The sequence below is a fragment of the Staurois parvus genome, unplaced genomic scaffold (assembly GCF_062004578.1).
Source record: "Staurois parvus isolate SC_StPar_1 unplaced genomic scaffold, SC_StPar_1.0 ptg001679l, whole genome shotgun sequence".
Taxonomy (NCBI): domain Eukaryota; kingdom Metazoa; phylum Chordata; class Amphibia; order Anura; family Ranidae; genus Staurois; species Staurois parvus.
The window spans coordinates 174,754-188,220 of NW_028319475.1; the positions used below are offsets into that span (position 1 = coordinate 174,754).

General features: G+C 43.8%; 1 protein-coding gene across 1 annotated transcript in view; it reads left to right on the forward strand.

The window, feature by feature from the left end:
- The window catches only part of LOC149434777 (palmitoyltransferase ZDHHC13-like), a 32,547-nt gene extending 19,185 nt beyond the window's left edge, over positions 1-13,362 (forward strand). Inside the window, exons 6-11 of the mRNA XM_089663405.1 lie at positions 1,732-1,796; positions 2,293-2,455; positions 4,875-5,000; positions 7,532-7,665; positions 11,699-11,799; positions 13,214-13,362. Coding sequence (XP_089519531.1) covers positions 1,732-1,796; positions 2,293-2,455; positions 4,875-5,000; positions 7,532-7,665; positions 11,699-11,799; positions 13,214-13,347 — 723 coding nt within the window. The 3' untranslated portion in view covers positions 13,348-13,362. The remainder of the gene's footprint in view (positions 1-1,731; positions 1,797-2,292; positions 2,456-4,874; positions 5,001-7,531; positions 7,666-11,698; positions 11,800-13,213) is intronic.
- The last annotated feature ends 105 nt before the right edge of the window (positions 13,363-13,467 follow it).

A 13,467-nucleotide genomic window follows, 5' to 3' on the forward strand; every position in this document is an offset into this window, starting at 1 on the left:
CCCTCCTGCTGGCTTTCAGCTGCTGCAGAGAGAGCCATACAGGGGATCGGTTCCAGTAACCCTCCCTCCTATCACACTCCCTGTACACCATATGTTTCTCCCTGCTGCCCAGGCCCCCCTGTGTGCCCCCCTTACCCCCGCAGTAATGCCGGCTTCCTTCCTCTCCTTCCCACTGGCAGTTGCAAGCACACAATAGGATCCTTCAGAATAGAAAGTGGGGGAAGCGCCCGGTAAATATGTCACATTTACCAGCCCCTTCCTTTCCTGAATCAACACAATGAGTGATCGGTACCGGACACTCACTGTGTTCATTCGTAACTGAAGCATAGTAAATGGGTTTTTTTTTGGGGGGGGGGGGGCAAACTATAGGGCCCTGTAGTTTCTAACAGCAGCCCTGTGCACTGGTGAGAACCAGCAGTTGCGCCGGCTCCTCTCCTGTGTCTGGTTTACACTGATTTCACTTCACACTGTGAGCTTCTTACAATGCGCATTAGAAGCTGCTGCAAGACAGATAGAAACCACCTCATTTCTTGGCTGGTGGCCATCTGGCATCATCTAGCTCACAGGTGTCAAACTGGTGGCCCTCCAGCTGTTGCCAAACTACAAGTCCCATGAGGCATTGCAAGATTGAAAGTTACCAGCGTGACTCCCAAAGGCAGAGGCATGATGGGACTTGTAGTTTCGCAATAGCTGAAGGGCCACCAGTTTGATACCCCAAATTCTAGCTCATCTCTTTCCACCCGTCCTTTCCCTGACCCACCCCTTTCATTTATTGGATTCCAGTTCTTTCAATCATAAAGGCTCAACATCACATGTAGGCAGGGGAGGACTGACCATTTGGAAACTCGGGCACTGCCCGAGGGCCCGGGGTCAGTAGGGGGCCCCATGAGATGCCCCTGGTACCTTTTTCATAGGCTTTTTTGAGTTTGGCCACAGGGGCCCCATGATCCCCTATTGCCCGGGGGCCCCATGAGTTGTCAGTCCGCCCCTGCATGTAGGCAATACCTAAGGCGGTCTGCATGCAAATGCAACACTCCTCCAGACTGCCACCCGCCTATCGTAGCATTTTAATATTTACATTACCCTTTCTCAAGAGCCAGCCCAATGCAGATTAAACTACTGCTGTAATGGTGGCCCACAGGTATCAGCAGCAACGTTGTTCAAACCATCGGTCCTCCTTATACACTACACATCTGTACCAGTCTAAGAGGCTGGTCAGCAGCCCTGAGGAAAGGGACTCGTCCCCGAAACGCGTCAGACATTATACCGCACTGACAGTTGGAACACCTTGCCTGCCGTTGTGGCCATCTTCTTATGCAAAAGCTTTTTATACACGCTTTGTCTGTGAGTATGTTTTTGTCTTTTATACCTTTGAATAAACGTTGGATAATGCACTAGGTGTGTGCGCCACCTGTTTACTCTTTATCTAGTGACCCAGCCCCCGCACATTTCTAGGTGGGCTACCTCACTGACCAATAGAAATATGCAGGAATGGATGAGCAAACCTCAACACCAGGCAGTGCAAAAACATTGCTCTTCCTTCGTTTATAATGACACAGACTTGGAGGCTATGGTAGGTGTTTGCCTGATACTCCTGGTGCCTGTACTGTATATGTGGCGGCAGCTCGATTGCTTTACTACAGTCACAAAGTTACTTAATTTATAAAAAAAATGACCCCCAAATAGTTAAAAAACGCTACTGATTGGTTATATGCTTCTTTCTGTCTCTAGAACATTGATTCTGCTGATATGAACGGGATGACTCCACTCATGCTGGCTGCACAGAAAATTATTGGGTAATGAAAAACACATTTCATTGGTTCATATAGAGCAAGGTACAGGTAAACTATAAGGGTTTGGTTAGGGTTTTCAATTATATTTTATATTTATATGTATATGTGTATATGTATATATATATATGTGTGTGTGTGTGTATATATATATATATGTGTGTGTGTGTATATATGTGTTTGTGTGTATATATATATATATATATATATATATATATATATATATGTGTGTGGGTATGTATATATATTTATATATTTATGTGTGTGTAATTTTTTTTTTTTTTAAATTCATTTATTTTGAAAACTGTTTAACTGTTTTCTCTGTGTGATATATACTGCGTGTGTGTGTGTAAAACAAACGCTATACTTTCTTGATCAATTTCTCCTGCAGTTAAATAAAAAGAACACGGTGGGCCTGTGTGCCTGAGGCATTTTTGGGGGTTTGTCATATGACTGGACAGTCCAGCGTCTATAATTTTTTTACATTTTGTTTTTCTTTTAGAATGGAGCCCACCAGTTTTCTGTTAAAGATGAATCCATCCGTCAATCTAGTAGACAAAGTCCATCGGAATACGGCGCTTCACTGGGCCGTCTCATCCGGCAATGCAAACGCTGCGGATCTTCTCTTGGAAGCTGGGGCGAGCATGGACGTTGTAAATGCCAAGGTGATCATGTTTACCCTGGGACTGGAAGAGTGTCTGCTGGAAGCTAGTCTTTTTTTTTTTTTTTTTTTTCCCTGTATTTTTCACTTTTATTACTTTTTTTTCTTTTAACTACTACACGACCACTGTATTTTAACTCCTTGGTGCCAGCGCCTCCTGGCCCTTTAAGGGTTCCAGAAGCAGGGAGTTTAGGGTCATGTGACTGCCGTGATTTGCTGTCACGGCGGTCACATGATCAGGAAAGGTCCCAATCGAAAGAGGAGACCGGGACCTTTTCGTGGGTACTGAATGTGTGTGCAGGGCGCGCGCTCTCAGCACATATGTGTTTGTTTAATAGAACGCAAATGTGCAGCCGCTTGGCATCTATGCCCAGACCCCGAGAGGCCGCACATTTGCATTCGGCCAGTGCCAAGAGGTTAAAAATGAGTGGAGCGATGGACATCTATTTCTGGAGTTCCAGAAATAACCCTCTAGCGGCATATGTGCTTGTTGATGTCGGGGAACCTAGTGGCTCTGTACCTCAGGATTGCTGTGACTGGTCATTGAGAGACCAATCACAGCGATCACATTATGTAAACAGTGTTTACATAACTCTATCATCCCTTTATGTATGTATATATATATATATATATATATATATATATATATATATATACATACATACGTGTATATCCTTTAGATTGTAAGCTTCACGAGCAGGGCCCTCATATTCCTTCTGTACTGAAATGTATTGTAATTGTACTGTCTCCCTTATATTGTAAACTGTTGGCGCTATATAAATCCTGCATAATGATAATATATATGCATATATATACACAGTGGGGCAAAATATTATTTAGTCTGCCACCAATTGTGCAAGTTCTCCCACTTACAAAGATGAGAGAGGCCTGTAATTGGCATCATAGGTAGACCTCAACTATGAGAGACAAAATGAGAAAACAAATCCAGACAATCACATTGGCTGATTTGGAAAGAATTTATTTGCAAATTATGGTGGAAAATAAGTATTTGGTCGCCTACAAACAAGCAAGATTTCTGGCTCTCACAGACCTGGACCTTCTTCTTTAAGAGGCTCCTCTGTCCTGCACTCATTACCTGTATCAATGGCACCTGTTTGAACTTCTTATCAGTATAAAAGACACCTGTCCACAACCTCAAACAGTCACACTCCAAACTCCACTATGGTGAAGACCAAAGAGCTGTCGCAGGACACCAGAAACAAAATTGTAGACCTGAGTAAATACTTTTTCCCCACTGTGTATGTATGTGTATATATATATATATATATATATATATTACACATAATACACACACCCTTCAGATCCCTTACACTACAAATCAAACTTCATCTCCATCCTTCCTCTATACATTGACCTGTACATTAAGCCCTTCATCTCTTTCCCCCTCTTTGTATGACCTGTATGGGCTGTATTTTGTGAACCAGGGTAGTCTTGGATCGATTTCAAGTCGACCTTCCTACAAATTAAACTTCAGCTATCACTTTCTAAGAAGTTACAGCAACAGTTTTTTTTCTTTTGGTTCGTGCCACTTTTGCATGACCTGTTAAAGTAAGTGAAAAAATACCAGATCTACTGCCAGGATTCGTGGGTGTTCAACCTGTGGCCTTCCAGTTGTTGCAGAACTACAAGTCCCATCATGCCTCTGCCTTTGAGAGGCATGCTTGTAACTGTCAGGCTTGCAATGCCTCATGGGATTTGTAGTTCTGCAACACCTGGAGGGCCACGGGTTGAGCACCCATACAACAAAGTAAACCAGTAAAGGGTTAGAACCTCTGTCAGATTAATATTGCTATCTGGGGCTTTCTGTACTAGTGACGTCCCCTCTAATTTCTTATCCTGCTGTCACAGGGACTGAAGATTAAAGTGGATGAGAAGCCTAAGCCTAACTATTCTTAAAAACGTTCCCTCCCCCTCCTCCTACCTATCCTGCCTAACCTGTAATAAAATAGATGTATACACTTACCTATTTTTAATCCGCTCCAGTCTGGTCACATGATCCTGCAGCTCCGTCTCCATAGCTTGACAATAGCTGAAAATTTGGGGAGATGTGACATCTCTGATAGACTCCCATAGCTTGGCCATTGTCGAAGGCTCCCTCCTCTCCCCTGCAGCAGCTGCTCACTGATTGAGGGGAGCCAGATCTGCAGGATCACATGACCAGACAGGACTTAAAAATAGGTAAGTACCAACATCTTTTTTTTTTTTTTTTCTACCGGTTCGGCAGGATACTGTAGGTAGGAGGAGGGAGGGGGGAACATTTTAAGAATGGGTAACTTGCAGGCTTTTCTTTTTCCACTTTAAGGGCAATCGCCCTGTCACAATGTTACAAATAAAGCTTTGCCAGGCGTTGGGTTTTAAACTATAAGTTGCCTCATGTTTAGTTTATTCTTTGTATTCTTTAGGGAGAAACTCCCCTTGACCTCGCTCAGCAAACCAGGAATCGCCTCATTATCCATATTCTGACAAGCGAGGCCAGTGTCAGGGCCAGCAAGAACTCCAGAATGCTAAAGGTTCTGCAGAAGTATGAGGTGAGCCAATCTGTGTATTCCATCTTGATGTAAATAACAATCATATCCTGTGTCTTACAGCTGTACGTGGTTCATGAACATTGTTGGGTAAACCCTCATCATGGAAAGTGTGTAAAGCACGAGCTGTCATACCTATGTCAACCAGTCAATGATTGCTTTCATTAATTGGGGACCATATGGGAGACTTAAAGAGGAATTTCCGGAACCCACCCATGCTGACTAACCTGTGTAAGAAAGATGTATACAGTGAAGGAAATGCGTATTTCCTCCCCTGCTGATTTTGAATGTTTGCCCACTCACAAAGAAATGATCGGTCTAAAAATCGGATGTTCGGTGTATTGTAACACTGAGAGACAGAATAGCAACAACAAATTCAGCAGAAATGTGTCTAACAAATGATGACTGATTTGCATGTTCATGAGGGAAATAAGGATTTGATCCCCTTCACAAAACATGACTTAGTACTTGGTGGCAAATCCCTTGTTGGCAATCACAGAGGTCAGACGTTTCCTGGAGTTGGCCACCAGGTTTGCACACATCTCAGGAGGGATTTTGGCCCACTCCTCTTGGCAGATCCTCTCCAAGTCATTAAGGTTTGGTGGCTGACATTTGACAATTTGAACTTTCAGCTCCCTCCACAGTTTTTCAATCGGATGAAGGTCTGGAGACTGGCTAGGCCACTCCAGGACCTTAATGTGCTTCTTCTTGAGTCGCTCCTTTGTTGCCTTGGCCATGTGTTTTGGGTCATTGTCATGCTGGAACACCCATCCACGACCCATTTTCAATGCCCTGGCTGAGGGAAGAAGGTTCTCACCCAAGATTTGATGGTACATTGCCCCGTCCATCGTCCCTTTGATGTGGTGCAGTTGTCCTGTCCCCTTAGCAGAAAAACACCCCCAAAGCAGAATGTTTCCACCACCATGTTTGACAGTTGGGATGGTGTTCTTGGGCTCATAGGCAGCATTCCTCCTCCTCCAAACACGGCGAGTTGAGTTGATGCCAAAGAGCTGGATTTTGGTCTCATCTGACCGCAACACTTTCCACCAGTCCTCCTCTGCATCATTCAGATGTTCAGTGGCAGACTTCAGACGGGCCTGGACATGTGCTTTCTTGAGCAGAGGGACCTTGCGGGCACTGCAGGATTTCAGTCCTTGTCGGCGTAGTGTGTTACCAATTGTTTTCTTGGTGACTGTGGTCCCAGCTGCCTGGAGATCATTGACAAGATCCTCACGTGTAGTTCTGGGATGATTCCTCACTGTTCTCATGATCATTGACACTCCACGAGGTGAGATCTTGCATGGTGCACCAGACCTAGGGAGACTGACACTTGTTTTGTGTTTCTTCCATTTGTGAATGATTGCACCAACTGTTGTCACCTTCTCACCAAGCTGCTTGGCCATAGTTTGGTAGCCCAGTCCAGCCTTGTGTAGGTCTACAATCTTGTCCCTGACATCCTTGGACAGCTCTTTGTTCTTTGCCATGGTGGAGAGTTTGGAATCTGATGGTTTGATTGCTCCTGTGGACAGGTGTCTTATATACAGGTAACAAAATGAGATTAACAGCACTCCCTTTAAGAGACTGCTTCTAATCTCAGCTTGTTACTTGTATGAAAGACACCTGGGAGCCAGAAATCCTGCTGAATGATAGGGGATCAAATACTTATTTCCCTCGTGAACATGCAAATCAGTCATCATTTGTTAGACGCATTTCTGCTGAATTTGTTGTTGCTATTGTGTCTCTCAGTGTTGCAATACACCGAACATTCAAATACTTAATTCCTTCACTGTATACTTACCTATTGTCAGCCTGTTCCAATCCAGTTACATGCTCTGGCTTCCCTCTTGTCAACCAAGGGCAGCTGCAGGGGAGAAGAGGGAGTGCTGACAATGGCTGGGACATGGGTGCCGTCACTGCTCCAGGCTTTACCAGCTGTTGTCAAGCCGCTGCTAGCTGACAGAGAGGATCACATGACTGGAACAAGCTGAAAATAGGTAAGTAAGGCTAGTTAGGTATAAGCTGGAATTCCACTTTAAAGCCCAACTCTAGTCCAATCCGTTTACTGGGCCCTCAGCCTTTATAAAAGCAAATAATGCAGTTTCAGCTGCAATACTCGCCTCTTCCTTGACACTGTCCCCTGCTGTCCATCTCCTTCACTACAAGCTGCCCTCAGTCTTTTGCAGTCCCACACTAGGAATAATTCAACCTGGAACACTGAGGATATACTGTGAAAGGAAGGGTGTCATGGACCCGCCCCCTGAGGAAACTTTACCACACACCCCGCACTCACATACAATGATGCCGGAACAGTGCTGACACAATGCTTTCTGTTTTATGAGGAACCACCAATCCTCAGAGAAGAGAACCCCACTCTTCCCATGACTGTCATGAAGACAGTTTTTGAAAAAAATAAAACAAAAGCAAAAATGACTGCGTGGGGGGGGCGGATCTAGCTTTTAAGTGGAGAACTTGAATGGTTGTTATAATAACAAGTTCTCGATGGGCTTGTAATAAATGTTCTGTCTTTTTGGTAGATGTTTTTGGTGGTGTTGGTCTGTCTGTCTCTTCTGGGAGGTGTCGGATACATCCTGAACCTGAATACTGACTCCTGGCTTTTAAAAGGATCACTTCTCGCTCTTGTGACAATCGGATCTCAATTCTTTACCAGGTTCGTTCTATCTAATTTTTTAACGTCATATTTTTTTAAATTGATACCCTGTGGCTTTTATATAAAAAAGTTATTTAATAAATAAATATTTAAATACAGGGTGCACACCGGTGCCACAAAGCAGCGTGGGTTTTCTAAGTAACACAGCAAAGGCTGTTTGCCTTTAGATGTTGATTGAAGCTCAATATGTCCCCTCAAAGCAGGGAGGAGTAAGGATGAGCGTCGAGTCACCACATTCAGTTGTATTTACATTCAAGCTTTAGCTGTTGAGCTCTGTAAGCAATTTTTTTTTTAACAGCAGCTAAGGATAGTTTTGCCAGTTGGCTGACAAAACAAATATGAATTTGGGTTTACCTAACTAAAATAATCTTTTCTTTGTTGTTTGTTCTGAACATAAAGAAAATATATACCATACTTGCTGTATCTCAGAGCGAAAAACAAAAATGTACATGGATTTAGTACATCTTTCCGGTACTTGCACATTCCCTACTATGAGTACAGAAAATAACTTGAGCTGCCATATGTCCATTGTATGCCCAACTTCCTTTCTAAGCTGTCTCTGTTGCCCTGAAATCGTAAGCAGTGGTTTCAGCCATTTCCCATTTGCCTTCTATGTTCTACAGAACACCTTACCCCACCCCCTAATGTTATTGAGAGGAGGTGTTCTGTTGTCTTGTTCCAGAATGACAAAACTGGTCTCCAATATATAGAGTAGGGTAATGAGCGGTGTTACCTTAGGACACGAAATGTGTTTCTGGCAGGATCACCAAGTGAAAATGAAGGTCTGAAAAAAGAAAATAAATGCAGGCTCTTCACGTAAGCTGCAATTTATTACATTTTTGTTCTTGGGGATCCTTTTTAAAGTAGATCGTGACACCACCACCACCATTTTTCTTTTTTTTTAACCACCATTTCCAAGTGTTCTGCTGTGCACATTTCAGATACTTACCCACCCAGAGGATCCAGCATTGTCCCGCTGACATCCACTTTTCTTCTTCCACTGCTCAGTCCAGTGCCATGATGTTGCTGGTGATGTTATCAAGGGCCTCTGGCTGTTCCGGGTTCAGATAACGTGGCGCTAGGCATGCCTCCTTTCTAAATGAAAGGCCATGCCTCCTTGCATATGTGACAGCGAGCACTAAGCACATCATTCGCTTGTGACCTGCATGGGTGGGGCTGTACGTTTTTGCAGTAAATAAACAAAAAAAGATAAGAGAGCACTATTTGTGTATCGAGTGGGGGGGGGGGGTGGATTGGAGGAAAGTCTATTCAGAGGGTGAAGACCTGCTATTGGTATTGGACCTGATCTATGAAGCACTTGAAATCTCTTCCAATTAGGAATGTTTCAGTAGTTTCCAGTGCAGCGATTTTCCTGAATGAAACAAAAATTCTCCAGAATTCAGCCCAGAAAGCCTTTTGCAACTGAAAAAAAACCAAAAAAAAAAACTTCCTGTGCTCAAAAGACTGGATTTGGCATGTGGAAGAATCTTCATACCCTTTGCATTCAGTCCGACTGTGCAGTGCTCTGCAGCTCCCTGCAGGCTGGGGTAGCCCAAGATAGCACTATAAAACAAGAAAAAGAAAGGGGCGCACCAGTCTTGCGCATTACCTCAATACAAACTTTATAAAATGTAGCAGATGTATACTCACAAACGCCAAACAGACACAGGCATATCATGAATGACATTATTCCATGGTTTGAAGTACTGGGTGGGTCCCACATGCAAGAAGACCCTCAAAAATGACTGACACGTTTCTAGGGGAGATCCCCTCTTCCTGGAACCCGCTCTGAGGAAGAGAGGATCTCCCCTCGAAGTGCATCAGCCATTTTTGAGTGTCCTCTTGCATGTGGGACTCACCCAGTACTTCAGACCATAGACTAATGTTGGTTATGATATGCCTGTGTCTGTTTGGCGTTTGTGAGTATACATCTGCTGTATTTTATAAATAAAGTTTGCATTGAAGAAATGCGCAAGGCTGGTGCTCAGTCTTCTTTGTTTTGTTTTATAGCCTTTTTAAACTGCCTATGATACATAAATCATTAACCACTTCCTGTCTGGCCGCTGTATATAAACGGCCGGACGGTGGCAGTGTAGGAGTGGGTTGCCGTTCATAAATGGCGCCTGCCATTTTGGACTGCGCGCATTCCCTGGGACACAGCAGAACACCGATCGCTGTACGGGACCGCTGTGTGAGGTCCCAATCATGTGATCACTGATTAGCTAATCAGTGATCACATGAATAGGTGTAAGCAAGATGTCACTTCTGAAATCATTACATGTGAAATCTACTGAATGATCACAGAGATCACATGGTACAAGGCTATTCACAACAGCCTTGTACCATGTGACAAGCTTTGAACAATCACAGCTCACACAGTATTTCTCAATGGCTGCAAGAATGCAGCCAGAGAGAAGGAGAAATGATTGCTTTTACAGCCTTTATTGTAAAAGCAATCAGTGTAAAAAAAAAAAAAATCATCCTCACCCCCCACAAGTAATACACCCCCCACAGGTAGTACTGCTAGGGTGACAGTATGTTAAAAAAAAACGTAAATAATAATATAAGAAAATAAAATAAAAATGTAAAAAAGAATTTAAAACAAAAAGTATAATTTTTGGTTATAAACTAATTTGGGTTATTTTTTTTTTACTAAAAAGATAACGGAATACATTTTGGCCAAGATTTATGAAGAAAGATTACTTATTTGCAAAATTTTATAAGAAAAACACTTTTTTTTTTTTTTTTTCAAAATGTTTGGACTTTTTCATTTATATAGCCAAAAAAAAAATTCCAGTGGTGAATAAATACCACCAAAATAAAGCTTTATCTGTCTCAAAAAAATGCTAAAAATTTCATATGGGTACAGTGTTGCATGACCGCGTAATTGTCATTCAAAGTGCGACAGCACTGAAAGCTGAAAATTGGCCTGGGCAGGAAGGGGGTGAAAGTGTCCGGACTGGAAGGGTGTGAAAGTGTCCGGACTGGAAGGGGGGGGAAAGTGTCCGGACTGGAAGGGGGGGAAAGTGTCCAGACTGGAAGGGGGTGAAAGTGTCCAGACTGGAAGGGGGGGAAAGTGTCCAGACTGGAAGGGGGGGAAAGTGTCCGGACTGGAAGGGGGGGAAAGTGTCCGGACTGGAAGGGGGTGAAAGTGTCCGGACTGGAAGGGGGGGAAAGTGTCCGGACCGGAAGGGGGGGGGGAAAGTGTCCGGACTGGAAGGGGGGAAAGTGTCCGGACTGGAAGGGGGTGAAAGTGTCCGGACTGGAAGGGGGAGAAGTGTCCGGACTGGAAGGGGGGGAAAGTGTCCGGACTGGAAGGGGGTGAAAGTGTCCGGACTGGAAGGGGGGGAAAGTGTCCGGACCGGAAGGGGGGGGGGAAAGTGTCCGGACTGGAAGGGGGGAAAGTGTCCGGACTGGAAGGGGGTGAAAGTGTCCGGACTGGAAGGGGGGGAAGTGTCCGGACTGGAAGGGGGGGAAAGTGTCCAGACACGAAGTGGTTAATAAACAGCTTGTTGTTGCATACTTGTACAAATACTTGTAAAGTTGAGACTCGCTTGAAGTGGCTGAAGACCCCCCAGTGTGTGCCTGGAAGTGATTTCAATACTGGGCTCAAGTAGTGCAACAGTATAGGACCCAGTGAAGTGGCCTGAATCCACAGGTTATAGATTTATATTTACAGGTAAAGAGGTTAGGGTAGAGTTAGGCTTAGGGGGTCACATCTTTACAAATCAGGTTTCATGAATTGCGTAGTTCACAATTAATATAGTAAATTGGTGTGCATATGTCAAAAAGCCAAGTTTACGGCACAGAATTGCATTTTATGGATTTGCAGATCGTTGTCGTTTATAAAAATGGCTCGGGTACCTTTCATCTTTACTCTTTTATTCTAATAAAGATTTAGACACAATTCTTCTACAGAAACAGGAAAATATTGTAGAAAAACTCTTTTTTGTGCTTCTCTCTAACAAAGCAAGAACTAAGAACTACAACTGGCACGTACAATAATATGGACTTTTATCTTCTTGTTTTCCAGGCGGGTTGTTGGTCAGAACAGTCAGAAGCACCTGCCGCCGATATTCTTCTTCTGCTCCATTTTTTGGATGTTCATGACATGGTTTATCTGTTTTCTGCCTGATATCCTTTTTTTTATCTGCATACTGAAGCCCCAGACAATTGGCCAGCTATGGTCACCCTACAGTCCAGCTGCTTAGGAGCTACATGTCCCTCTGCAGCCTTCCATCTGACGTGTCATACAGTACACTTTTATAGTTTTGAAACAATTAATTTTTTTTCTGCTTACCGCCCACATTCTGTACATTGTTTCTCAACATGATGTCCCGTGCTTCTCCAGCAACTGCCTAATAGGTTATGTAGGGAGGAGCTGGGCCAGAACCAGGGGCGGACTGATAACTCGTGGGGCCTCCGGGCAATATGGGATCATGGGACCCCTGTGTCCTTGCCCACACTCAAAGCACACCCAAAAAAGCCTATAAAAGGTACCAGGGGCATTTCATGGGGCCCCCTACTGACCCCGGGCCCTCGGGCAGTGCCCGAGCGCCTGAATGGTCAGTCCGCCCCTGGCCAGAACATACAGTAAGTAGACACTCCCACAAGAGGAGAGGGCTTTGGCGCACAAGGTGTGTCTTTGAACTTTTCTAGCTACTCCAGAGGCACATTGCAAGTGGATACTAATAATTTATTAAAAAAACCTTGCAAATAAATATTTAAAGTGTTACTAAACCTAGGGCCCTGCATCCACTATATATGGTCCCCAGGACCCTGCAGTCACTATATCTGGTCTCCCACAGTACACAGAACATGGAAATGCAATTATTTTAGTAAATATTTACTGCTAAATACCTGTTCTCATCAGCATTTAGAGCAGTCTTGTGACTTCTATCAGTGTCCGGCCGAGCACTGGTTAGAGCTTGTAGGAGTTTTCATTCTCCCCTGACTGTCCTAAGAGGCTGCATGACCCCTAACCCAGTGTCTGGACAGTGCTGATTGGCCCTGTGCTGACCGCATGCACTATCTCAAAGAGAAAAAAAAAACTCTCTAACCATACATACTAAACTGAGCATGTGCAGAGTCTTCCTAGGGCTCTGTACTATCAGCAGATGGATTGGGGACAGTAGAAGGGGAGGATCAGAGAAGACAGGATCAAACAGTCTTTTTACACAATGCGGAGGATTAACCCCTTAGGTTCCACAGTGAGTATAACAAGCGTGCTTTACTGCATCTACAGACTGATTGTACTGTTGTGGGTTTAGTAACACTTTAAAATATTTTTCTGTGTTTTTTTTACCTGAATTTTTTGATTGGTAACAGGGTCTCTCAGGGTATTTTTTTGTTTTCACAGAAAGAATTACATTTTATTTGAAAAAATTCTCTATTCATACTGTGTACCCAGTACAGAAGTAAATAGACAAACTCCAATTTCAAACCCAAAATATTCTTTCCTGAAATGTGAAGTTGAACCTATCCCTGGGAAAGTGTAATGTTTTACCATCTGACATGTTTTCACCTTAACTCAATCCTGGTTTCTCACATCTGGCACAAGCAACTGTCCAGATCCCCTTTGTGATCAGTTTGTTTCTCCTCTTGTATTATTTCTACAAGACTTGGAGATCGGACCCTGGGTACATCAGATCCTCGGAGGAGGACAGGAAGCAGGTATGTTGACTAAGAGAATGGTTCTGTTTTTAAAGATCAGCTCTGGACTACATTTAAAAAAAAAAAAAAAAAAATAGAACAGCTGTGGCAGGTTCTGTTTAACCTCTTGGCGCCGCCCGAGCGCAAATG